This window comes from Zonotrichia leucophrys, chromosome 2 (genome assembly GCF_028769735.1).
Source record: "Zonotrichia leucophrys gambelii isolate GWCS_2022_RI chromosome 2, RI_Zleu_2.0, whole genome shotgun sequence".
NCBI classification, from domain to species: domain Eukaryota; kingdom Metazoa; phylum Chordata; class Aves; order Passeriformes; family Passerellidae; genus Zonotrichia; species Zonotrichia leucophrys.
Window position 1 is genome coordinate 95197155 of NC_088171.1, and position 26590 is coordinate 95223744.

Consider the following 26590-nt stretch of genomic DNA (forward strand, 5'->3'; position numbering starts at 1 on the left):
CTGTACCCCAGCTCCAAGTGCAAGGGTTAATGGTACCAGATTATCTCCAGTCATCAACTTCAGTGACAAACCAAAAACACCAAAACAAGTTTTCAGTGACACCAGAAGACTCCCAAGCCCAACAGCTCTCCACTGTAAAGTCTCCAGATCAAGCAACAGCAAAAACCAGGTAGAGAAGATTTTCCCACCTTCTACCCTTCAAAGGGGGAATCATCTCATGCTGCTGACCTGTGTCAGGACACAGGACTGTACCAGAGCCAAGGACCATCACTTGAACCACTTACCTACCTTAGGCTGCCAGTGCTGATCAGGTCATTCAGAAGCAGGGAGCCCAATCCAGCTCAGATTCCAATAATTTAAGAGGGTTTTTTTTTTCTGGAGTTTTTTGACATAACAGAAGTATTGGAGTTTAATGCATCCAGTAGACAGCTTGAAGTTGGATGTCAGTAGTAGTTGCAACTAGTGATCTCTCTGTTTGTGCCTACAAATTCCATTCACTCCCTTTAGTATTTTCAGTTATGCTACAGTGAGATGATCTGGTTTACAGAGCCAAAATCAAACATTTTGAGCTCATTTTCTCACAGGAGACCTGGAGTTTGCAGCATCAGCTTCAGCTCAAGAAATTCTTACAGAGACAGAGCCCAGGAATAAAAATTTGGATTCCCACAAGATATAGCCTGTGTAGCCATGTTGCTCATCTGCCTTTATAGCCACAGAAGCATCCCTCCCAAGTTCCCAAAGTTGCTTTTCCACCCAAGCCATTATTTAAACCTTAGAGACAAAGAGCCAAACTACAGCATGATTATTTATTACTCTTTTTGGTAGTACAAAGGCAGCTTTACAAAAATGGCCAGTAGTCACTACCACAGTGAAATTTGTTACAACGTGATTCCCTGTAAATTGACACCTGCAGGCAGGCATCCACTGTAAGAGACAAACTGCTCCTCCAAATCACTCAGCACAGACAGATGTCTCAGTACAGCTTGAGCACATTCCAGTGTTGCCCCATAATCTTGATTACTTGTTTCCAGGACATACCCAGGAATAAGAATCTTAAATTGGCTGGAAGTTCTGCCACTGCTGTGGCCACTTAAACTGCTGAGGGTAAATCATTCCTCTTCATTTACAGGAAAAGTAGATCAATGCAGCAAACTGAAGTGATACAGAGGGATGAAGACGCAGTTCAGGACTGCTGACCAGTTAAGGAATAGTCTGTTCATATAAAGTAAGCATTTAGAGAAGTATTTTTGGTGTATCATGTTCTTTGTCAAGTGGAACTGCCCCTTTCCCTCTCCTCCATCAGAGCAGTGGAGTGTTGGTAGAAAAGGGGAGCCATGTTATACTTGGTAATTGATGACATTTTGCAAGAAAATTCAGACTTCTGATCCATAAACCAGAAAGTGAGGTGTCTAACTTAGTCCTTCAGTTGGGAAACTTCATAGAGGTATGCACCAAGCATCTTCACCCCCTGGATGTAGTTGTACCTGCAAAGAAGAGTTTCCTTTAGCAGTGTCTCCACTGAGCTTTATTTCTAGCAGATGTCCCATTTGCAAAGCCACACATCAGTCCCATGCACATGACAAACTCTATGGGAATTGCTGCTGCAGGCAACAGGCACTACTGCCCAAACCCTACATGCTCCCTGGCATAACAAACACCACCCTTTGGGGAGAGGGTAGCCGAGCTGAGAGACCAAAGTATAAAACCTACTTCTGGTTTCAAGAGTATCAATGTAGAAATGAAAACTCAGCTACAAACTAGTTACCCAACCAGTCAGTCATTCTCTCCCGGGGATGATGGCACTTTGCCATCCAGAGAATTAAACAAAAGCAAGAGCTCAGTTCTGGGTGTTTTTCATAATAGATGCCAAGACACCCCAGCACAGGAATAGATATTCTCTTACCTATTTAGTTTTTCATTTTGAGAGTGAGCACCATCATCTGCAGCTCCAACAGGAAGCAGCATGACATTCTTGCCTGTGGCTTCTTGAAAAGTAAGGGTAACAGGAATGCTTCCTCCCTCCCTTGTCAGGTCTGGTTCAACTCCAAACACTAGAAAAGCAATACTCTAGTCAGCTTGAAGTGTATTTTGTCCCACAAATCCTCACTTAAGCCATCATGTTCCCCTCTGCACCAGGTGCTGGCCAAATCAGCCAAACTGCAAAGGCCACAAAACTGTGGAGCTTCTCCCCACAGATGTAGCACTGGAATATTGTCACTGTCAGTCACACACCAAGAATTCATCTGAAGGCCTGTCTGTACTCCAACACAAGTTAAAGTTGTTCTACCTGCCCAATACAATCTAGATAAACTGATTAAAGAGGGGTGCTGTGACCAAACTTCACTGAATTTGGCTTAGCAAATGATCTGAACCAACAGTCTCATCCCTATGCAAAAGTACCACCACATCAACAAACTTGTCCCAGAACAGTATACATGAATGTGATATCCATTATCTCTCCTGCCTGTATTTAAATTTCTGTTTAAGGTTGCACATGACATGCTTCCTCACTCAGTGTGCCAAAGTTATTAAACATGAGAGCAGAACAGTTAATATTCAGCAAACATGACCTCCTCAGTGTTTTTTGAGGTGCTGGAACAAGAGACTTTTAATCCTACCAGTGCTAAGAGAAAAACCCACTGACCTGTCTTCATGGCCCTCCTACCAGCCATGTAGTGGGGGTGGTTGAAGTCTGACACCCAGGGCTTTCCACCATGGCCTAAGTACACTTTGAATTTGTTGGGACTCCGCAGCTCTGCAAACTTTTTGTTCAAGTAGTCTTCAACCTGTAAGAAAGATTGAATGATCTTATCTACTGTTAGCATTTGTATGAGCACTGGCAGAGCTCATATTCTAAAAGCATCTTAGGGACTTGCAGATCACTACAACTGTGCAGCAATACTTTTCCTATTGCTCTTATCTTGAAGTATTCCAATGATTCTCTGCTCTGAACCAGAATATCTTCTTTAGGCAAATTAACAGCACATTGTAGAACAATTAGGCAGTATGTCAAACTGCTGCTCTTGAATATGCATTTCTGGCAGTCTAAGTGCCCCACAATTAGGCTACCATTTATTCCTAAGCCCTTTTGAGTTCAGAGAAACTGGGTAATCAGACCACTACAGTGCACTGGGGCACCACAGGATTCCCTCAGTTATCTCATGTTGAGGTGCAGTTCAGGGAAGATAGTGGGAAAGCAAATGAACCTGCTTTAGAAAACAGACAAACTCTTCCCCCAAGGCAAGGTGAACAGAAGTTTAGAGACACTTGTTTGGTTAGCAGCAATCCATCTCAACATACATTCTTTGTGACTTCTTCAGGAGTCATGTTTGGCACAAGCCTGATTGAGAATTTGCCAATCACTTTCCTAGGAATCACAGTCTTGGCACCAGAGGCTGAGAAGGCTCCTTCAATCCCATGGAGAGACAAGGATGGGAATCTCCACCTGTGCATAAGGATCTCTCTCTGCAGAAGCAAAGAGAAAAATGCAAGGTTACATGAAGTTTGACAGAGTTCCTTAAATTAATGATTTCATCAACCTAATAAAGAACTTGCAAGAAATAGTGCCTTTTCCCATGCAGAAATGCAGGTCACTGAAGATCACTCAGAAGCTGTTACTCCCATTAAGCACACATTTTGTTAACACAGTTGGGCTCTGTGCACCTTAAGAGATTCAGCAGTTCTAGTCTGGCTCTCTTAGCTCTGTGGAACTTAGGGGACACAACCAGTCTGCTTCTGATAAGGACACAAGCAGCATTTATAAGGTGCTCAAGCACAGTTTGTAGGGAATATTGAAAGCTTTAATTCCCTCTGCCTCAGGACAGGCAGATGCCTTCATCACCAAGACACTGCTTAAGTTCACATTTTCTGAAAACCTCACCACTGCTCAAACTAAGGATATAAAGAAAAGCACGCTGTAAGCATCTGCTGTATTAAAAAGCCTGAACTGCAGGCTGATTAAACTGACCACCACTGCCTTCCAGGTACATTTCCTGCATTTCCTCTGTTACCTTGAGCACAGCCGTTCAGTACACTGGATCCTAAACTCAGTGCAGTTGTTGAGTTGCCCTGAGCAGACACAGGTGCAGTGTCTGCAGCATGAGCTTCACTGCAGAAATGCAGGAGACTCAAATGTTGTGTCCTTTATGTCACAAGTTTTTTTTTTTTCCAGGTACAACCTGCCTCCAACCTTCCCTCAAAGCAAATCTAACTGTCACAGTTCAAATCTTTCAAGCACATTTGCTTCTTATCTGGAAGTTACAGTCATCTTTTCCTAGCCCTAAAGCCCTTCTTGCATGTATACAGCTTAGAAGTCCCTTAGCTGGAATTTCTGTTGAGCCAAGACTGAAGAGCTTCAGTTCAGTATCACAAGAACATCTTGCCAGCATCTCCTTATATCCAAGCTATAATTCATCCATTACTTTAAAGGACAAGGCTAAGCAAGGAAGCTTGTGTGCTCCCAGTTGATATAAACCTGAACATGTAAAGACAAGGCTGAGGATATAAATTGTTACTTATTCCTATTTGAGTTAAGTTTGAAGTCTCCTGACAGTACTAGGACAGAAGACAGACCTGCACATGTAAACTTGCCTTTTACAACACTTGTGTCTGCTTTTTATGACAGGAGATGTATTTACATTTAGGGTTTTAAAATTAGTATGTAATACCTGTACCTTGTAAGAGTCAGTGCTGTTAAAAGCATTCATTTGGAGAGCTCCCAGGATGCAGATTTAGCTTTAAACATGAGTTTATGGAGCTTGAGATTGTTCAAAGATTTGGGCTGCCTAGCTCATGACTACAAAACAGTCCTTGTTTGCCAGGTCTAGGAACATGTTCAGAATGCCAGCCTTGAATTCAGCAAAGCTGGGTTTCAAGCTCTTTTCTCACCTTAGGAGCCATCATCTCTGAGCTTTATTTCTAATAACCCACTGAACTTCCTACAGATGTAGGAAATCAGATGCTTTGAGTAGATTGTCACCTGACCTCTGGAAAGTTGCCAACATTCTTATCTAGCATTAAGAGAACAGCATTAAAGTTCTGTACAAGTTTCAAATACTATTTATACAGAGTAAGGAGCAAACTCAGAGTTGTTAAACATGGGATAACCTAGAATAAGTTTTCAAGCACCTAACACTAGCAGTTCCTCTGCAAAGTGTTAAGCATGCAGTCAACCATACAGTAAGCAACATTATCTTCAAGGCATTCTCACCATTTTGAAGACATCAGATGAATCCTCTGCCTAATAAATTACTTAACACACACACATCCACAAGTTTGTTTCTGGTCTCCTACTAACACAGACAGCTTCATCTAGACAGGGCAGAGAAGAAGTGCAGCACACCTTTGCATCATGCAGAAGTCTTGTTGCTCCTACATCTTTTGCATATTCTGTCAGGTCAAAATCAATCTTCTCATATAATGCCAGCTCCTCATCAGTAACAGGGGCCACAGCTTCATTAACACCTGGGATGAGGATTTTCCCTTTCTTGTCTACAAGAGAACCTGTAAACAAGAAGCACCTAATATCAGTATTCAACCAGAAGATACAAGATGTCATTGCTGGGAACACTTTTCTTGGGAAACTGAAGTCTGGGCCTTCTGAAAACTCTGCAAATGCAATGAAATTTAGACTTCTATTTTCCAGAGCATGCACCACTGAACATGGAAGACACTTAAAAGGATTTGCCTGTATCCAAAATGTACACTTGCTTGCTACTCTATTTAACTCTACGGCTACATTTCACTGGCTGTCTGAAGGTAGGATCCCCAAAGAGTTCAGTATCATACCCACAGCAGAAATTGAGAAGACAGCTGATCTAATTAACATGCAAATTTACAGCAAGGTTTTAGGGAAAGCTAAGAGTAAACAGACAAGTTCTTGGCAAGACCTTCACCATGTTTCTGTATCTAAGGCAGTAGTTTTGCATTCCTGGCAAGCACCAATTCACTGGTCACTGCTTTGCCACTGCAAATTCAGTCATGCTTGGATGGTTCTTGCTCCCATTTTAAATGCATTCAGTGAAACCTGTGTTTTCTTACCCATCAGAGCAATGAGATCTGTCATGGCCTCATGGACCGAACCACCATAAACTCCGGAGTGAAGGTCTTTGTCACAACATTCCACCTGATTGAAGTGAACGAAGATTCAGCATGGAGATTTTGCCATGTAGGGAGGAAACTACAACAGCCAAAGCCCAGCTAGAACTCGATCTGGCCAAGGGTCAAGGAGTGTCCCCATCATATGTTCAAAGCAGAGGGCAGTATAGTGTCAGGGGATGAGAAAAAGGCAGAGGTATTTAATGTCATCTTTGCCTCAGTCTCCAATATCAAGATCAGTTGTCCTCAGGATGCCCTGCTCCCTGAGCTGGAAGTTGGTGATGGGGAGATGAGGGAAGCCCGTGATCCATGAGGACATGGTTAATGACCTACTATGTCAATTAGCCACCCACAAGTCTATGGGCCCAGATGGGATGCATCCCACCCCAAAGTATTGAGGGAACTGGTAAAAACTTGTCAAACCACTCTCAATCATCTACCACGAGTTCTGGTTAATTGGAGATATTCCAGCTGACTGGAAAGCACAAATGTGACACCCATCTAGAAGAAGGATGTATGTGGATGATATCTATGCTGAGACAATCCTTCAGTGAAAGTGCTGGTTTATCTTGCTTCACACATCTGAAAGCTATCCCACCCACCCAAGTATCAGATAGAATAGCAAGAGAAGGATGTTTAGACTAATAGGAAAAAACATTCCACATAAATAGCCAATTTCTTTCCTGAAAAAAGCTACGGATATTAAAAGGTTTGCACTACCACTCTTCTCCTGTGGAAAATTCAGTTTAATAATAATGGATTTGCAGTGCATTTCAGCACTTACCTCTATGAAGTAGTAGCAGATACCTCTCAAACCGTAAGTGATACAAGGCTTCTTCTTGCCTAGCCAGTAGTTGTCAGAAATGCAAACATAATCCACATCTTTAAAGAAAGCATCTCGCTGAGCAAAAATCAGTTCATCAAGGCCTTCAGATCCTGATTCTTCCATACCCTCTAGGCAAAACCTAATATTTACTGGAAACTCCTTTGAAATGAAAAACAAGAACAGATTAAGCATGTGAGAACACTTGACTCCTTCAGTGATCTGTAATTTTCATCTGTTGCATTCAAAGCAGAAAAATGGACATGGCTAAAATAACTCCAGAGGAATTTGTAAATTATACACAAACTGGTTTCAAGTTTGGATTGTGCTTATGTTGAGGGCACTTACACCACCCTTCACTTGATGGAATACAAACTCTTCAAAAAAGTATTAAAAACTGCCCCCCAAACCCTGTAAGCATGGGAACACAGCAGAAATCTGTTGCCAAAGGGAAGCCACCAGGCTAGGAAAACTAACAAACCACAGGAATTGCATGCCACAGTAGGAACAGAGCTACCCTGTCTATCCAGTCTAGCATATTCTATAAACCTAGATAGCAGCTGAGAACTGGTTATTCCTCTCAAAAGCAATAGGAACTTGTCTTGCAAGATTAAGAAAACACTCTGAGCTATTTGTGATTGCACATTTTCTTTAACAGAAATATGCAAAGCTCCCAATTTTAGTGCTACTAAGTTAACCTCCTCTTAGAGCTCAGTGGCAGTGAGGCATTGTCTTGATAAAGGCCAAAGTAATTTGACATCCTTACATGACAGTGACCTCATTTGATTATTCCCCCTGATCCACATGCTTGCATATGTATTTTCCTTCCTACATATTTCATTAAAGGAAAATTGTTAGAAGTGCAGCCTAAGCATCTACAGGACTAACTTGTCAGCAAGTCACCTTAACTCTACTAGGAAATCAGGAAATTTACAGGACTATTGCATCATTCCTCCAATCAGCTGAATAAGCAGACTTCCCTCACAAGGGTTTGTGGCTTGGATAACATTTATTGCTAGACACAGCTGTGTGTGAAAAAGCAGAATATGTTTTGGGCACATACCTGGTTAGTTTGTTGATAAGCCTCCAAGGCATTCAGCCAGGCAAGCACTGGACCTTTGTCATCTGTTGATCCTCTCCCATACAACTTTCCTGTAGAAACAAGATAGAAATTAACCAGTGAGGAAAAAATTACTATGAAGTTTCATCTCTTGCCTAGATGAGAACATTTGGTTTTGGGTAACCCTTTTTTCCCTGCTTAATGAATAATTTCTGATTCTTCATAAGTAGCAGTCTTACATCCTGCTTCACATACCCTTTCAAGTAGGATGGATACAGGACTGCAATAGTTCTCCCACTCAGAGAGCTTCCCCACCTCTTCCCTCAGCTGCTCCCTTAATAGGAATTTATTATAACCCAGAAGACAGTTGCCTTAGTTTACATAATACAAATTTCTACAAACATCTCAGTGTATAGAAACAAGTTTTCTGCTTTTAACAGAAATCTATCAAGTATTATCTTCAGTAATTCTTTGTTTGAAGAGTAAAAATTCAGTGGCTAGTTACAAATCACTTCTCTGGATTCTCCAGATAAAAGTGGATCTTGCCAGAAAGGAATTTAGTCAAAGATGAGTTCCACAGGCCACAGGAAATTCTGAGGAAATGTAGTACACAGGATCATAGCAGAGGCAGCTATCAGTGTAACTCAGAGCTGTGGCTACATTCCCTCAGTGCTCCACATAACCAGTGACAGAACAGGCCAGACAGCTTGCAAAGGTAAAGAGCCATTGGAGAATGTCTCCTGCATGGCCAGGCTCCACAAAGACAAGCCACAGCCTGAGGCAAGTCTAGGTCTTGCTAGGAGATGAGATAACTCAGTTTAGTAACTTGGATTCTGCTGCCTATGAGTAAGTGCCCAAGCAGGAGTACTAGTTGCACAGCTACTCCTTTCTCTGGCAATCATTAATGCTTGTGGAACAAGAGTGGTTAATGTCCTCCAATTGAGCTGACCTTTAACACTGACAAAGTGAAACAAGAAGCTGTCAGCAGCACCAGCTTTTAATAGAAAATGGAGTTTTAAGTCCTCTTGACTGCTGGCAATGTTGTTTCAACAGGAGATACTGCATCATTTCTTCATCCCCATTTATAGGAGAGGGACAAATTTTGGGGCACTAGCTCTGCAAAAGAGCTTCTGCAGTACTCATAGCAGAGCAGTTAAACACAAGGCAACCCAGAGAGGCTGCTGTGTCACTCCTGTCTCCAGGCTTAAAGAAGTTGTGTTGTGTATTTTTTCTCAGTAATGCTTCAAAATTCCTGCTGTCTGACATGACCTTACAGGCTTCAAGCTGTGAACAAGAAATTAGTTCTAAAAAGTTCTCTGGCAACAAGCTGGCACCATGGAAGGCAGCAGTTAAGATTGTGCTGTAGCTACAAGAAAGAAAACATGCAAATTACAGCCTAGACTATCAGAAAAGGAAACAATCCCAGGAGTAGCTGAGATTTTGTAGCTAGACTTTACCATTTCTCCACCTGCACATTTTTACCTCAACAGTACTAAATAAACACCCATACCACTTCTAACTCCCCTTCCCCCTTTCAATCAATAGCACATCTTTGGAGCAATTGTGGAATACCACACTTGTTACAGAAGTGTTCATCAGTTTGTGAAGCCCACTGCTCTTACCATCTCTTTCTACCAGAGTGAAGGGCTCACTGTCCCAGCCATCCTCTAGGGCAGCTGGCTGAACATCCAGGTGACCATACACACACACTGTCTTCTTGCGTGGATCGGTGCCCAGTGTTCCCAGAACAATTGGCGGTAGGGGGATCTCTGATCCATCAGGCAGCTAGAAACAGGAAGGCAGAAGTTTTAATAAAATGTGGAATGCCAGAGTTTTAATCAGATATTTGAATTACCTTAAAACCTATAGAGGTTATGCGAGTAGATGCACAGACAACTAAACTAATCTACTTCAACCAACTGCCAGAAGCAGGGTGCCAAAGAAGGCCTGGTGGCACCATGCCAATTAGTTTCCTGACAAGTCCCAGTAACAGCCAAAATGTTCCAAGCCACTTAGAACTGTTAGCTTTAAACTACCAATCCTACATCAGATTTTAGCAGAGCAAGCTGACTGCATGCCAAACTGCTGTATCTAATGCTGACCTAAGCATAAGTGATAAACTCCATTCAATATTGCTTGTCACTGCACTTTCATCTGTCCACAGTACAGCTCTCAGGACAAAAATTCCCTGACAGTGGTAAGGCTGGGTGTAACACGTGCCTACACCCAAATAAGACCAGCATAACAGACATATTTCTTTGTACCAGCCCAGATTGTTACACTAAGGACAGGGTAGTGCTGATGAACTCAGTTCAGGAGTTCAAGAGTTGAACTTAGCTTAATCCCTTGGAATACCCCATAAGCAATTATCACAAGCTATTCCCAGTCAGCAAGTATTTCCCTTTCTGTGAACATGTACTTCTACACACTGTTCAGCAGATGCAAGATCAGCTTTGACTTTTTGCTTATATGGGTTCCAAGCTCCAGATTTTTATCAAGAGGTTACATGGTCCTTGGCCAGATGCAGATCTTCATGACTAAAGCCCTACTGCAAGAATTTACAGTAATCAACACAACAAATTGCTGTGCAGCAGTAAACCAACTTTGATCTGACAAGTTCAGTTGCTTTACATTGTCCCTCACAGATATAGCAGCAACACATAATACATTGACTAGCTCTCTCTATACTTAATATCAAACACTGAAGGTAACTCTTGCAGATGAATTAAAGTTACCTAATAAAGATATATGTATAAAACTCTAAAGTCAGTTCTTGCTACCAAAAAGTTACAGTGATGAAAAGAACAACTTTGTTTCTTAATTAACTGAAATGCTTTTGATGGGCTTTTAGGTTGTAGGTAGTAGCAGAGCTAGAATTAACCTACGGATTCCCTCCCAAGTCAGCTGTTTTCCTGCTGGAACCTGTAGCTACAAACAAGTGTAATTCAGTTGCCCAAAGCAAAAAAACTGCTCAGAAGGTTCCTATAAACATAGATCTCACTCAGCAGTCTTTCACACCAATTACAAGGACAATCTTCTAAAACTAGTAAACATTCCAGTACAAGGTTTTTAACACCACTATCCAAATCCTAGTCTCAAAATTTTGGTATGGGTCTTGCTATGAGGGAGGTAGTAGCTAGGCACTTCAGAGGAGAAGCATACCAAGTGGGTATTTCCCTAGGATGAGAGTATCATTATCATTCTTATAGGCACATACATTTCTCAGGGGGGGGAAAAAAGCAGTCTGGACGACTAAAAATGAGGAGGGAAGTAATTCTTTTAATGATACTTTTGTATCTAGTAAGGGAGCAAAGCAACCCTGTGACAAATGTAACACTTCTGAAAGAGTCCAGAAGTTCTCTGGCAGACTTACTGAAACTTCAGGGAGTATCTTTATAGTCTATGGGTCTAAGGACCAATAGCACCCCGCTGTTTAAATGTCTAACATTTCTGTTCGCAGGTGCTCTATTCATGTTCAGTTCAAAAGGTATTGAAAACACATTTAATACAGTCCAAAATTTAATTCAACATCTTTAATTAGGTCCCAACTATAAAGAAAGGTTTTTAACATAACATTCAGACTGTGTGGCAGCAAAGACATTACCCTACACCCCAACAGGCTACTGCCTTTCCAGGCCACTGCCCACAGGACCTTTGTGTGGTGATCCCAACTCAGAAGCCCATCAGGCACCAAGGAATTAGGTACCCCCAAAGATAACCTGAATGGCCCAAAGCCTGTGCCATGCTATGCTGCACACACAGCTTCACCTTCTTGCCTGTACTGTGCTGGGCACATCCCTGGACTGCAGGATAAACCGAGCCACTTCACTGTAACCTGAAGGCAGCTCCCACTGGGCACTGGGGATTCCATCACCTGCATGTCCTTGACTTAATCTAAAAGTGCATCAAGAAATTCTCACACAAAATCCCTTCTGTCAGTGGAACTGAACAGCTTGAATAAATAAAATGGAAAAAAATTCCATGCATGGGTTCTGCACAGTATGTTGGATGCCTGCTAGATGCTGCACAGCTTGGAGATTCCAGTATCTGCAGGGACATAAGAATGTCCACATTATCATCTTTCTTTACAATGATAAGTCCAATAACCAGCCTTCCAATGGAGTCTAGGTGCCTTTCATATTGGGAAACCAGCACTTCCTTATGCACAACACCTTATGTCCTAAAGAGATTTTTTTTTTCCTACTAGGCTGCCATGGAGATGCTCACGTACCTTTTGTTTGCCAATATCCATGAGTTTGGTTGTGCCTCCCAGTCGCTCAATCTCCTTGGCAGCAACCTCCATCATGCGCTTGATTTCGCCCCTCTTCTCTGGCCATGCTGACACACTCTGGATGGCCACCCACTCTGCCAGGTGCTGCAGAGATGCAAGAGCTACAGGTTTTACTGCACAACAGGCACCATGCAAATACCACCCCACACCTCGGAATTCACCAAACTGGTTTAAGCCAAGCTCAAATTGAGGCAAATCAGCTCTGTCCTCTGCTCAAAGAAGAACTTGTAACCAATAATATTACTCTCAGGAAGTTCTCTAAAACCTCACTCGCCTAGAGCTGTCCCTGCTGCATAGGACAAAGTCTACAGAGACATCAAATAAGCTTAAGAGTATCACAGCTTGTGCCTATTGTGTCCTTTCAGTTCTTTAAGTATCCAGAAGCAGCTAAAGTCCTCTGGGCCTCTCAAAAAGGCCACTTTAGCTTTTTCTCTCTGCATGAGTTCAGCAAGAACAACTGGCAGAAATCAAGCTGAACACTTGGTACAGTTCATGCCTCAGTTCACAGTGCTATGCCACCGATTCCTTCATGGATGAAAGGGATTACAATACAACCTAAACTAGCAGCAAACTAAACAGCAGGTCAAGCAGCAAAGTATCTCTTTGGAGAGGGCAACCTCTCCCTCTGTACCCCAGTATAAATTGTTTTGTACAAGAAAGCTTTGTTCCAGCCTCATTTGTAATATATTTCATCTCCCATCTCCAAAGAGAAGAAACTATAAACCTAGTTTGGCATTCAGAACCAGTGTCAGCTTCCTGTACCTCTAAATAGGTCACCAGTTGCACTATACACTAATAGATCATTTCCTAATAAACTTACCATGGACATTAAGGTTTTTGAACAGAACTACACCTAAATTTAAGAAATAGGTTTTTGGCGTGACTCAGATCCCTCACACTTGCTGCCTGCTCTCCCCTCTCTCCCAATACTTGACATTATTACTGGGCATATCATAAAGATGTAACAACAAGTTTGAAGCTGACCACATAACTTCTAATATCCCATAGCTGCCCATGCTGCAGGAAAAAACTGAAAAAAATTTTACCTGAACATAGAGGTCCTGGTGTTCATCAATGTATTTGAAAAGGGTTTCAAGAGCAGACATTTTTGGACTAGTTTTCAGAGCAGCGTTGCTGAAGATTCTGTGACAGAAAAATAATTTAGCTTCTACAGGGTTAAGAAGTGACAGACAGTAATCAAGAGCCCCAGGAGACTTTCACCTTTCAGCTTTTAATGCCACACACCAAGCTGTACTAACATAAAACTTGAGGCCTCTCCCTTTCATGAAATCACCACAGTGAACTGGCTAAAAAAAATGTATATTTAAATTTCAACTCCACTCTTTATGCCTCAAAATAACTTCCAAAGTTGAACTGAGCAGTCTTGTCTCTAGAGATACTTCAATGAAATCATACACTTCATTTTACTACAGACTTACAGGCAAAGTGTTACTCAAGCAAAATGCAACTTCAAAGAGTAGATTTCATTATGAGTTCAACTAGTAATATGCCATAGGCTTGAATGCTGGTAGCCAGGTCCAAGAAAGCACCACACTTTGTGCTCTGCAGAGGAGGTTAAAAACAGCAGCTGGAAAACTCTGATTTCTTCAGCCTTAAGTCTCAGCCTGCCACTCAGATTTCACAAATAAGGCTGTAATGAAGCCACTGGAACAGAGGCCAGCCCCAGCAGGTCATGAGCAAGTTGTCAGTGACTACTTCAGCACTATCACTTCCTTCTTTTGTTTTTATTTCAACTGAAGTTCACATGAGAAAGCCCAGGACTCCTTTTCAGTTTACTGTTTTCCTTACCAGCCTGACATCAATATTGAAAAGAAATACTGCCCAGTAAAGCAACAAAGCAAACAAGCTTAAGCTTAACCATCAAGTTAGAACTAAAGGCACAGCACCTCGTCTAAGCCAGGAAAACAATGAGCTTTACAAATCCCAGAGTGGCTAAGGTTGAAAGGGACACTGGAGGTCAGCTGGTCTAACATGTGGCCCTACAACACATTACTCAGGATAGTGCCCAGGAGCCTTTTGAGTAACCCCAGAGGGGGCTCCCTGAAGAGTGCCTCTGGAACACAAGTGCCTGGACTAGGAGGAAGAACTCCAGTGCCCATGTAATAGAAGCATGTTCAGCAGCTCCAGCCACTGTGAATCAGTATTTTGTTGAGTCAGCTTTATGCCAGATCCTTTAAGCCTTTCTTCTGCTTCTACACGGTAGTCACAAGACAGTTGTTAAAACATCTGACTGCTTGTCTTAGGATTTCTTGAGCAGCTGACTACTCTACATACCTGAAACAAATCCTTTTCAGCTGCAAGCTGCCCCACACAATATACTGCAATACAAGTACCACTCCAAATTTTCTTTCAAACAAGGTTGTACTAGCACAGATACTGGTGTTTGACAAACAAAAATCCTCTCCCTCACCAGACATAGCATTGATTTAATTTAAAGCATCCATCGAGTTTAAATTTGGATAACTACTTTTAAACACCAATTAGAACAATCCCAAATCACCAGACAGGTAAGCATTCCCATTAAGAGCCATGAAAAGTGAAAACTGAACACGTTCAGAAGGACTACATAGATATCACCAAGTTAAAGCAATGCTTCTCACTGAAGCTGAGGCTCCCTAATGAAGCCACCCTCGTCATAAACAGAGCTCGGGCAGGATTCACGTGGAGCTTTTCAGGAAACCAGCACACAGGCATCAGTCCAGGGCATCTGACCCTCCCCTCCACTCAACCGGTTGCTAGAGAAACCTCAGGGCTCCAGCTCCACAGCACAGACACAAAACACGAGTTACATGGAGGCTGACTTTCTGCCCAACACAAACAAGAGCTGAACTACTTGTTAAGTCAGGGACTACTTTAAATATCACCTTAACCATAGTTAAACAGTTCTGTAATCACAAGGGCATTGAATCACACAAGCCACACTGAAGAACTGCAAGGAAGCCTGCTCCAGAAAGCTTCGAACTACAAAAAGCAAGTATTGGTTACTACACAGCAAAAGGCTGGATGTTACTTCCCCCTTCGTCTGCAAAATCAGAGTCTGAACTTCCTGTAGGTCCTTCAGAATGGAGAGCTGAATCCTTCCTACCCATGCAGAAGAGGCTATACACTTTTACTTTTCCACAGGACTACAGAAGTTGCACCTTGAAATAAAACAGCCCAAGGGGCTATCACTGCACCATTACAACTTTGCCCTCCTTATCCACAGACAACATGAATATCCCAGAGGAGAACACCGAACCGAGAGCGCTCTACAGCCACCATGGAGCCCATGCTCAGGTCGCAGGCTCAGCACTTCGGGCCGAGGCTGACTTGAAAGTTAAACATGGGTTTCTTTACGGGGTTTTGCAGCACCGAAGCTGACCTAAAGGTTAAACGCGGGTTTCTTTACATGATTTTGCAGCACCGGGACGAGCTTCCCGCAGCCCCCAGGCCGGTGACAGCCTCGGGACAGGAGGGAAGGAGGCAGGGCACTGCAGGTTCCCTAAGGACAGCGCGGGGGACGGCTCACGGGGAGCGAGAGCGGCAGTGAGGAAGGGAGCAGGAGCGGAGAGGCAGGAGCAGCTTCCCTCCGGGGACAGCCACGGTGCCGCCGCGCCCCAAGGCCGAACAGACCGGGGGACACGGAGCAAGGCCCAGCCCGCCGGCGGCGCCGCGCACCGGCATTCCCGGCTCCTCCCGGCCAGGCCGCACAGGGACAGAGCCGGCCACGTATGGCGGTGCCGCCGCACGACAAGAACGAGGGACGCCGTTCCCCTGACCCCTCCCGACACTCACCCACCGCAGCCACGCACCCCTGGCTCCCACCTGGAGTGAAGGAAACACCGCCTCCCACGGTGCCTTAAATACTTCCACGCCAGCCCTGCCCCATGACACGCGCTGCGCCGTGCCCGCCAATCCGCGGGCAATGAGCGCCTAGGGGGCGTGGCCTAAGCCAAAAGGGGCGGGGCCTCATCGCGGCGCTACGGCCTGCCGGGGGGCGGCCTTGTGGGGCGGGGCCGGAATAACGCAGGGGTGTAATAAAAGGAAATATAATACATAGGCGAATATAACATGGGGTATAATATAACAGACTGGTAGCGACCAATCTGAACAACTGAATTATTCCAGCCGAAGCTGGGAGTATCCTTATGATCTTCCTACATTTGTGGTTTAGATAGGTTTAATAGATTCACATGTGGTTCCTAGAATCAGAATTAATTATGGAATATCCTGCATTGGAAGGGATCCACAAGGATTGTCAAAGTCCAACTTCTGGCCCTGCACAGCACATCCCCAAGAATCACACCTGTGCCTGAGAGCACTGTCCAAACTCTTCCTGAACTGTGTCAGGCTGGTGCTGAGACCACTTCCCTGGGGAGCCTGTGCCACAGCCAAATCCCTAGGGTGAAGAACCTTTTCCCAGTATCCAACCTAAACCTCCCTTGACACAACTCCAAACCATTCCCTCAGGTCTTGTCACTGGTCACAGGTTACTGTGGTGTCCTGTCACTTGTCACAACACAACACAACACAATGTCAGCCCCTCCTCTTCCCCTCACAACAAGTTGTAACAGCAGTGTGGTCTCCCCTTCAGTCTCCTCTTCTCCAGGCTGAACAGACCAAGTGACCTCAGGCACTCCTCATACAGCTTCCTTTCAAAGCCCTTCACCATCTTCATTGCCCTCCTTTGGACACTCTCTAAGGGCTTAATGTTGTTTTTATATTATGGCACCCAGAACTGCCCCCAGCACTCAAGCTGAGACTGCCTCAGCTCAGAGCAGAGCAGGACAATCCCCTCCCTTGCCCAGCTGTCCCTGATAGCCCCAGGACAGCCCTGGCCCTTATGGCTGCCAGGGCACTGCTCAGGTACAACTTGCCATCAACCAGCACCTCCAGATCCCCTTCTGTGGCGCTGCTTTCCGGCATCTCATTCCCTGGCCTGTACGTACAACCAGGATGAAATGACATAGCTGGGAGCTCAAGAGAAACAGGGAAAAAGTGAGAAACAGTGGGGCATGCTAGATGGTCTGTGAGCTGCCGTGGGGGAGAGCTGCATCATTTGGGAACTTGGCTGGTGGTGCTGTGTGGGGTGAGGTAAGTGCTGGGGCCTTGCACGAGGCAGGTCCGGCTGCAGGCCATGCTGAGCCGGAGATTCACAGGCTGATGCCAGCCTTGGTTTGTCCCCAGGGATTTATCTGGAGCTGGGGCTGCCCTGGTGGCTCCCAGATACCTGGCCCCTGACTGGGGATGGGATGGGATGGGATGGGATGGGATGGGATGGGATGGGATGGGATGGGATGGGATGGGATGGGATGGGATGGGATGGGATGGGATGGGATGGGATGGGCCCTGGCTGCCAGGCTCCTGTGGGGAGCTCCTGCCACTCTTGGCAGCCCAGACTCTGAGGAGCCCCTGACACCTGGCACTGTTCTGTGCTGGTGGGAGAGCAGATGGCTAAATGTACCCGAAATGGGCAAATGGAACTTAGAAACTGGAGTAAAGTTTCTATTTACACTTATGTTAGGAAAAATCTTGCCTGGGAGCAACAAGGGAAAAAAGATGAAAAACTTAAAAAAAAAATTAAAAGGAAAGAGAAACCGCTTCTAAAAAGCAGTTTGTTTCATTTATGAAGGATATTAAGTGGTATGATACAGGATGATTTCTGGTGACCTATTTTATTCTCATGCTCCTACATGGAAGTAATCTTTGGTGCTTTTTTCCCACATCCTTAAAAAAATCACAAACCGAAATAGGAATCAAGGACACAAGCTGACAAAAGAAAGGCATTAAAGAAACATTTGTTGTGTGGCAAATACTGTGCACTGTATTATCACAGCTTTCTGCAAGCCTGTATTGATCTAAATCCACAAAGGACTATGTGAAGAACAAACACAAAAACCACACAGTAATTTACCTGAGGGAAAACAACAACTTTTTTTTGAAAGATAACAGTCCCAATTATCAGCTTTGAGAGCCTTGTAAATTGTCTTTATGGAAACACAGTTTTGTTTTACAGGGCTGTTAATTTGGAGGTGAAAATAACGTATGCATACATAAAACCCCTTTGGGAATAGACGAGAAAGAAGGGGAGGGAAAAGACACATTTATCAGAAGTGGTTTAGGGACAGGGGATGACAAAGCAAAGTATAAAGAAAATATAAGGATGCTCAGCATTCTCTGGTCCTGACAGAGATAACTAAACATCTAAACTGCTCTGTTTTATTTTTTTTTTAATATGTTGTCCTTGAAATAGTTTTGTTCTAAAGAAATAATTTGTAGGTACTTGTGCCATTGCTTTTAATCACAGGGATGTAGCATGTATGAGTCAGCTGAAGCAGTAGCAGCAGAGTAAGTGAGGAGCCTGAAGCATAAGCACTGGTCTGGGAGAGGACAACTGTGTGAATCAGCTTTTTGGATGGCTTGGACTGAGAGCCACGGGGCTGTGGGAGGCCAGCAGAAATGCCATTAATAGTGTGGCTGTCCTTTCTGAAAAATTCCATGCAAAATGATGAAAGGGGACAAAAAGTTTCTATGGACACTACAGTACACGTGCAAAACTCACTCTCATTACTTTTGAAATTAATTTCAAGTGGCGGTCATGTCCCTGTTTGCAGGTGTATGCCATCTAAACATTTCACATTGCTCAATTTTTTTTTGTCTTTTCTTTTACATGAGATAAAGTCACAACATCTACTTTAGTGCACTTCTGAGCATCATTGAAAGCTGAAATTAGTTGTCTCAGCTATTTTTTTATTTTATTTATTTATTTATATTGTATCTTGCTATTTCCTGCTCTTGCCTGTCTTCCCCTTTCCCCTTTATTTTATACATTTCTGTGTAGGTGATTCACAAGCCCAACTTTCTAACCATTGGTTGCTATATAAACCATACAACTATACAATCATAAACTGCTAGACTGAAAGGAAAGATTGTAAATATGGATGTACAGAACAGTGCAGTTTTGTTGGATTTCTTTGCTTTCCTGCAAACAATAATTTTTGAGCTAGTGACAGCAAATTTAAAGAAGGATGTTTAAGGAAGTCCTCACTGATTGCTTTAATCCCTTCTACACTGTGTCCTATTTACATCACAGTCATGTGCATGTGCCTATGTGGACATTTTGACTCCATTAACATTGCTTACCTTAAGCAAACCTATTTCTGTTGGGTTTGATTTTGTTGACTAAAGGTGAACAGAGCTGCTTATCCCTGGAAATTGCATTGCCACCAGCATTCTAGCAACATTAGCTTTACCTATTACCCCTGGCTTTTCAAAACCAGGCGGCCTCAAAGCCCAAACTCATTTAGAGCATTATCACTAAACCAAAACAAATCAAAGTATCATTTACAATCCAGTCAGTACTTTGGCTTCAGAGGTAACCTTGCCCTGGCCTCCAAAAAAAGCAGGGCTGCTCATGTGAGGTACTGTAATTGTAGAGTGCTGAACATTTGGGCGTGTTCATGCCCTTCCTAATCTACATATGCGTGTGTGCCATGCAGTAATTAATGAGCTTGATCCTCACGAGTTTCTTCCAACCAAATAATTTTTTAATAGGTGATTAATCAAAATACCAGGCAGATTACATTTACCCTAGACTCAACCATGTAGAAAATGTTGATGTTTATATGGGAGAGCCCAGTGTGGGGTGTCTATGTCCTCGAGTCCCTGGTCAGAACCCAATTAGAATGCTCCATGGCATGTCACTCAGCTTTTGCTGTTGTGAAACGTGCACACAGAGCTGTGCTGCAACAGAGACAAGAACTGAATCAAAATCTAGAATCCTATCCTTGCATAATGGAGCACTAATGTGAAATGAAACCTATGTGGCTGAGTAGCCCAAGCAATAATACATGCTAAAGGTGTCCCCTCCCTTCCTCCCTCTGCTCCTTCCCTTCCTCAACCATTTAGTGACTGCTCCTTTTGTCATCTTCTGTGTCCTCTTACTATGCTGAACCTGACAAGTGGAGGACTTCTATTCCCTGTGGCTCCATCCAGTCCAGCTCAGGACAGAGACATTGGCGCTGTCTTGCATGAGCCCCCACAGTGCTGTGCCACTGTGGAGCAGACAGACACACAGAAGGACTGTGTGCTGCTGTGCTAGGTTGACTCTCTGGCTTGGTTGCCACAAGCATGAGGAGCTAATTTGCCCTGCAGTGGTGGGTTGGATGCTCAGGAGGCCCAGCACGCTCACAGAACTTCTCCTTCCTCACCAGTCCCTACAAACCTCTTCCTGTTCCCAGGCTCCCAGCTCAGTGGTTGACACATCAAACTTTTCTGCATCTCTGGTGGACCCTGTATCAATAAGGTTGTAACTTTTCTCGTAAAAATCAGCTTGCTGCAACTATAGATCCTCCAGAATCTTAACAAAGTACCAAAACATTCTGGATTACTCAGCCTTCACTAATTGCTTAACTCAGTCAGTTCAGGACACCATAGATCTTGAAATCTTTCATCCTAGGCACTAGATTTATCTGCAAACCATGACAGCATGAAGTAGAATACGAGGGTCTTGCTGTGCACTGCTGGATTTGCTCCTTTTTTCCTGGCTTTATATAAGGTGTTTTTGCCCTTCCCCAGAAGTGCCATTTTGTTGAGTCTGTACACTATATTGCAACCTGTGTTTTCCATGTCCTTTTCTCAGCATGCCCCAGTGACACGTTGGCAATGTCACTGTCAGAAACATCAAAATCAACCTGTCTAGAGGACTGGAGAGATTCCCTCAAAATTAGAGAGAGTGGCAGAGAGCCAACCAAAAAAAAACCCAGCCTTCCCCCCATTTAAATTCAATGTGCAAATTGCTCAGATATCAATGTGCTTTTGGCAGCATTCTTCCCTAACATTGTCTAGGAACAGGCAGCCTATTATGGGGATCTTGTGCTCAGAGAGGGCAGGTACTGTTCCCACTTCTGATTTTGAGGCACTAATTAAAGAATGATGTGAGAGGCTGTTAGTAAATTGCTCTTTTCCAGCACCTCAGAGGACTGGCTTGCAAACTGCAGAGCCAACATATCTTGGAAAGTTATCGAATGGGCATGCCAAAGATTTCTTGTTTGCTGAAGTGTTGGTCCAGCAGTGCCAGTGCTCCAAAGAGTAAAAACCACACCTACATCCCTTTGTTCATTGTCTATTCCTCTGCCTGAGGGACTAAAGCACTCTGTGCTTCTGCCTGCTTGTGCTGCTACTCTGCATTGATAGAACAGGTCAATGGCTCAAATGGGAATGGTGAGATGTGTGTCGTGTAGCAGGCACGTGTAAAGGACAGGCAGGCAAGGAGTCAATACCCAGCTAGATGTGCTCTGACTGCCAATGAGAACCACAGCCCTTGGGCACTGCTTCAGTCCTGCACTTTTCTTTGGAATGACCAAAAAGTCCAAATGAAAAAATATTCACCCTTTTCTGCTTAATCTCAACTAGCCTGTATTTCATCCCCGTGTTTCATCCCAACTCCATGCCCAGTTTATCCATGCTGAAAGTGCGTGGAATGTGCCGAATATGTGAACAAATGTCATTTTCAATTTCTCTTTGAATATATTCTGGAGTGTTGGGAGACTTTATTTCAGTCTTTTATCAGTTGTTGATTTTTTCACTGTGGAAGAGAAATATTAAAGAGGTTTGGCCAGCAATGCAGGCTCTCCTCAATAAAATGGAGCCTAAGTGCTTCCCCAGCTGGAATTTTACTCCAGAGATGCAGCTCTGCAGGGCTGCTTTTGGTATCTCTTGTGGTTTTACTGTGGTTCCATTCTCCCTCCTTTGGTGGATCTCCTCTCTTCCAGATGAGGATCACATCCAGAACATTGCAATCTCTGTTTTTCATTTTGGGAAACTTGCTATGAGTTCTTTGCTAAGAACATGCATGTGTGTGCATCTGTACAGCATGGACTGGAAGCACAGTTTTGTTCTATGCAGGAAACAGGGAGTTGCAAAACCAGCAAATATGAAATGTTGTCCAATAATGGCATCTCTGCATATTCCTCCTTTTATGTTCCTTTGTATAAATCAAAAGCAAAGGCACTGATTCTGGACCAGAATTAAGGACTTTTTTTTTGTTTGTTTGTTTTTCAAGAAGAAGAATGCTGCTGCTAGAGGTGGGAGAGAGGGACTCCTTCTAAAACCCACAAAATCTTCTGAGGAGAGAGGTGACTGACAGAGGATGTTGGTGGTAGACAAGGGCTATGAAGAACTGAAAAGGTAAATCATTGAAGAATAAGGAGAAAAATGTAAGTAGGGAAGAAAATGGGGTTGTACTGAAGACAAGTGACAGAAAACAGAAGATTGTGCCTGTGGAGGAAGCTGCAGAAATCTGCTTCTGAGGCTTCTCAGTCACCAACTATTCTGCTCGAAGCAGGAGGCAGCACCATGGCCCTCCTTGGTTGTTATGTTATATTATATTATATTATATTATATTATATTATATTATATTATATTATATTATATTATATTATATTATATTATATTATCTTGGCTTTGATGCCTGGGTAGCAGTGAGGCCCCAGAAACAGGCCTGGCCTCCAGAACCACTCAGGTTCTTAGAGGATGTTTGCATGTAACAAGAGGAACATTGTACAGCAGTGGCACTGCTGCTGCTGCTCAGGCAGCTGGGAAGGCTCCAACACTCAGATTTCTTGCTTGGGAGTAGAACGGGGGTTCTCTTGCACTAAGGGATGCTTAATCTTGATAGAGTTATGAGCTGTTTGTTTGTTGTAAGCAATACAGAAATTGAATAGTCTACTCTTTCCTAAACAAATGTCATACAACATTGGATGCATGCAAACTAACAATATATTGCCTAAAGAAAAGCTAATTACTTGGAAAGTCTGATAGAAAATTGGATTTCACTAATGGATCATTTTACAGTTTGCTCCGTGCCCAGCTATTCATCATTTGCAAAGAAAATGCAGTGAACAGCTTCAAGGAAATAACTGAAAGTAATTAAGTTTTACAAAACTGGTCCTGAAAATCATCCAAGAACTTCCTAAGCAACCATGTTTTTCTACTTCAGATTTGGATTTTTAGAAGAGAAGTCAAAAAATGGACATACTCACATGTAAATGCACCATGATCTACCACTGTATGTGATGGCTTCATTTCATTTGATTTTTAAACATGCAGTACCACAGTACACAGACCTTAAGCCAAACCAACAAAGCCAAAGAGTCAGGAAAAAATGCTATAAATTAAGATTTGCTTATGTGAATGGAGAAAAGCAGCACAGATTCTCCCTGGAAAGTCTGTTTCCAGTTTACAAAACCTTTCACATGCAGTATCATAAGTATCCACTTGGTGGTTACTTGTGCCAACAAAGGAGATGCTTTTTTCCATTTCCAAGAATCAGTTTTCTTTCCATTTCTCTTCTACAGCTACAGACAGCGTGCAGACCTCTGGCTGCATTTTACAATTTATGGCATAACAAGATATGAACTTGTGGACTTTGGGTATCCTAGGTCACTCTTGTCAGTAGAAACTAATTTAAAATCAGTCTGGGGCAAATTCCTAATATAAACTCATTTCAGAGTCTGCAGCCATAGAACTGGATTGATTTAATCTGTATGACAACATGATATCCCTTCTGGTAGTGTCAGCTGTCAAAATGTCCTTTTAATGCACTGAAATAATGAGTCTGGTCATTTGACTAGAAAAGATGACATTTAAATTTTTCTCCTATGAGCTACCACATATCTAAATGATCACAGCCCCATGAATGCCGTCTGTTTATTATGTGTAATATTCTGCCCCTTTAAATTACTTTAAACCATTCATGTAAATAACAGCCCAATGCCAGACAGAATTAGCTTATTAGATGGTGGGGTGTCTCTTTCTACACAACCCTAGCGCAACTTCTAAGTATTTCTGGAATTGTTTCAGACACTCATAAAGAGAGGCTACAAAGAGCCAGATTCACTACTGGCATAGTGAGATCACTTGGCCTGAACTTGATGCAAAGGCTGGATAACAATCTCAGCATTTTCCCTTCTTTGTTCACCCTTTCACACACTGGACAGACACACAACACACCACACAGCAGCAAATTCCACTGGAGAGCATCCTCTTAGGCTTGGAAAATTGCTCTCAAGCCACTGACTCCAATCCCAGGCAAAGAAAATTCCACTTACAATTGCCCTTGCAAACTGACTAAGCTTCATCTTACAGCTTATTTTCCTTTTGGTGACTGGCAACATAAACAGGCAAAGAATGTAACAGAGAAGCAATAGGCAATATTGTATCAGGCACTATTTGGGATATGTTGACAAAAATTCCAGAATGTTTTTTGCATCTTAACTTTTCCATCTCGTTTGAAGAATTACAAGTAAACCACACCCTGCTACAGTGATTGCCAAGGTATCTTACTGGCTTCTTCAGGTGATACTGCTTCCAAATGAGAGGGAAAATTTGGCATGAGGTTAATAAAGAGATTAATTAAAAGGGGATATATGAGAAGATAAGGATAATTAAACTCTGCTATGTGCAATCTATGTAGTGGTAAAAGGGAAAAAGAAAGCTAGTATCTTTGTTGCTTTCCTGGGCAACTGTGCCTAAGAAATATTTCAAAACTTAAAAAGCAAACAGGAGAAAATATATTCTTTTATTCTATTTATACATGGGAAAGCTTTTTCTGTCTAAACACCTGCCCTTGTTTAAATCAGTGAATTATACCAGGCTTTTCCTTTGCCCACAGAGCTGTACTCTGTATTTTATACTGTGCCATTTTTCTGCCTCTGGTTCACAATGTGACCCAATAAACTCACTGCTCACTGGTGCCATAAAACTTCTGTGAGTAGTTTGCTACATACTCTTTTTGATTAATGATATAAATGATAAAATACATTTGGATTCCTTTGGTAGACTCAGTACTCTGCAGGGGAATTTCACTGCCTAAAGGGCATGTTCAAACCTATGTCTAACCTTGCAAGGTTTCTCAGCAGCAACTTTGTCAAAGGAAATCAGAAAGAAATATTTGTATGTTAAAATATAGTTTCAAAGTTGATTTGAACAGCCCTTAAAAGTTTCTTGACCTCCCAGAAGGAAAATAGGAGATTTACATGCCTTGTGAAATATTAGCAGCATGTTCCCTATTCCATAGACAACCAATGACAGAAGGTGATAAAATCAATCAAAGAGAACAATAAGTCCTAATGAACCAGTTTTACATTTCATTAACTCAAGTGCCAAGGTATTTCTTAAGGACTGATTTAGTTTCTTTCTTCATGAAGAATTCAGTAATTAGGAAAATAAGGTCTAACAGCATAATACAACTTGAGCCTGCAATGCAGTTTGTGTCTGAAGGTGGTGAGAAACAGGAGGGCTCAGCAGTTCCTTGGGCTGAGCCCTCCTCATGGCCCTGGTCTGAGGAGCTGCTGGGCCCCTGCAGAGGCACACAGCATGCAGGAATGCCATGCCTGGCTCCTACCTGGCTGTGCCAAGGCATCTCCTGCTTGCTAAAGCCTCTGGTTATTCCACATCTGAGCTGCCACAGTGATGTGCAATTCTGTGATGTGCCCAACACAGCGACAAAGAGGAGGCCAGCTTGATGCTGACATCATGCTCTAAGCACTAATTCAAAGATTAATTGGGTAGGAACTAATTTAGTTAGTCCTGGATTATTTTTACTGCCCCTGATGTTTCTTGCCTTAATTCAACTTCTCCTAATTAATTTCCATCAAGTTTAATTCTCAGTCAAAATGAGAATAGGAATATAGCTTCCTTTGGGAACACAGGAATGCAATGTGAAGCAGGCACAGTTTAATATATATGGAAAGCAAGGGTTCTCTGATGAAGAGGATTTTTTAAAAGAAAAATTGCTATTGCACATAGGGACACACACACACACATCTATATCTATATCTAATCTATATCTATATCTATATCTATATCTATATCTATATCTATATCTATATCTATATCTATATCTACATTTATAATTCTGTTAGTCTTAACCTTGAAGCTTAGGGAAATCTGAAATTAGACTTGAATTTTGCAGTTAGCAATAGGTTGTTATTAAAGGCTAAACCACTTGATCCTAAACCACCTAGGCTTTTATGTTTTACTAAATCCAAGCTTCCTGGGTCTATTCTTGACCTATTCTGAAGCTCTCTACGTTCATGTATACAAGAAGGTATGTGTATACACACACATACATATTTACCAGGCTTGTCCAGCTTTTCCAATCCACTAAAGTCAGTGAGATATTAAAAAATTCAGAGCCTGAAGAACTAGATACAGCCTCTTCCCCCACCTGAATGCTGTATTGAAATCTTTTGGGAAGACAGAGTTTTATTCCCTGCAAATGTTTCCTGTGGGATTTACCATAAAATGAAACTGGTAA

At 42.8% G+C, this 26590-nt stretch overlaps 1 protein-coding gene across 2 annotated transcripts; it reads right to left on the reverse strand.

Moving 5' to 3' along the window:
- Window positions 1-792: 792 nt before the first annotated feature.
- On the reverse strand, window positions 793-16230 carry CNDP2 (carnosine dipeptidase 2). Of its 2 annotated transcripts, none has more exons than XM_064705741.1 (12): window positions 16096-16230; window positions 13317-13413; window positions 12211-12354; window positions 9602-9764; window positions 7983-8071; window positions 6881-7081; window positions 6040-6124; window positions 5342-5502; window positions 3301-3465; window positions 2645-2786; window positions 1904-2051; window positions 793-1484 (listed from the first exon to the last, which is right to left on the reverse strand). In XM_064705741.1, the coding sequence occupies exons 2-12, from the start codon at window positions 13374-13376 to the stop codon at window positions 1415-1417; spliced, it is 1428 nt and encodes a 475-aa protein (XP_064561811.1). In that variant the 5' UTR covers window positions 13377-13413; window positions 16096-16230; the 3' UTR covers window positions 793-1414. The 2 variants fall into 2 exon arrangements, with proteins under 2 accessions (XP_064561811.1, XP_064561810.1); XM_064705740.1 differs by having other exon boundaries at window positions 16066-16135.
- Window positions 16231-26590: the final 10360 nt, after the last annotated feature.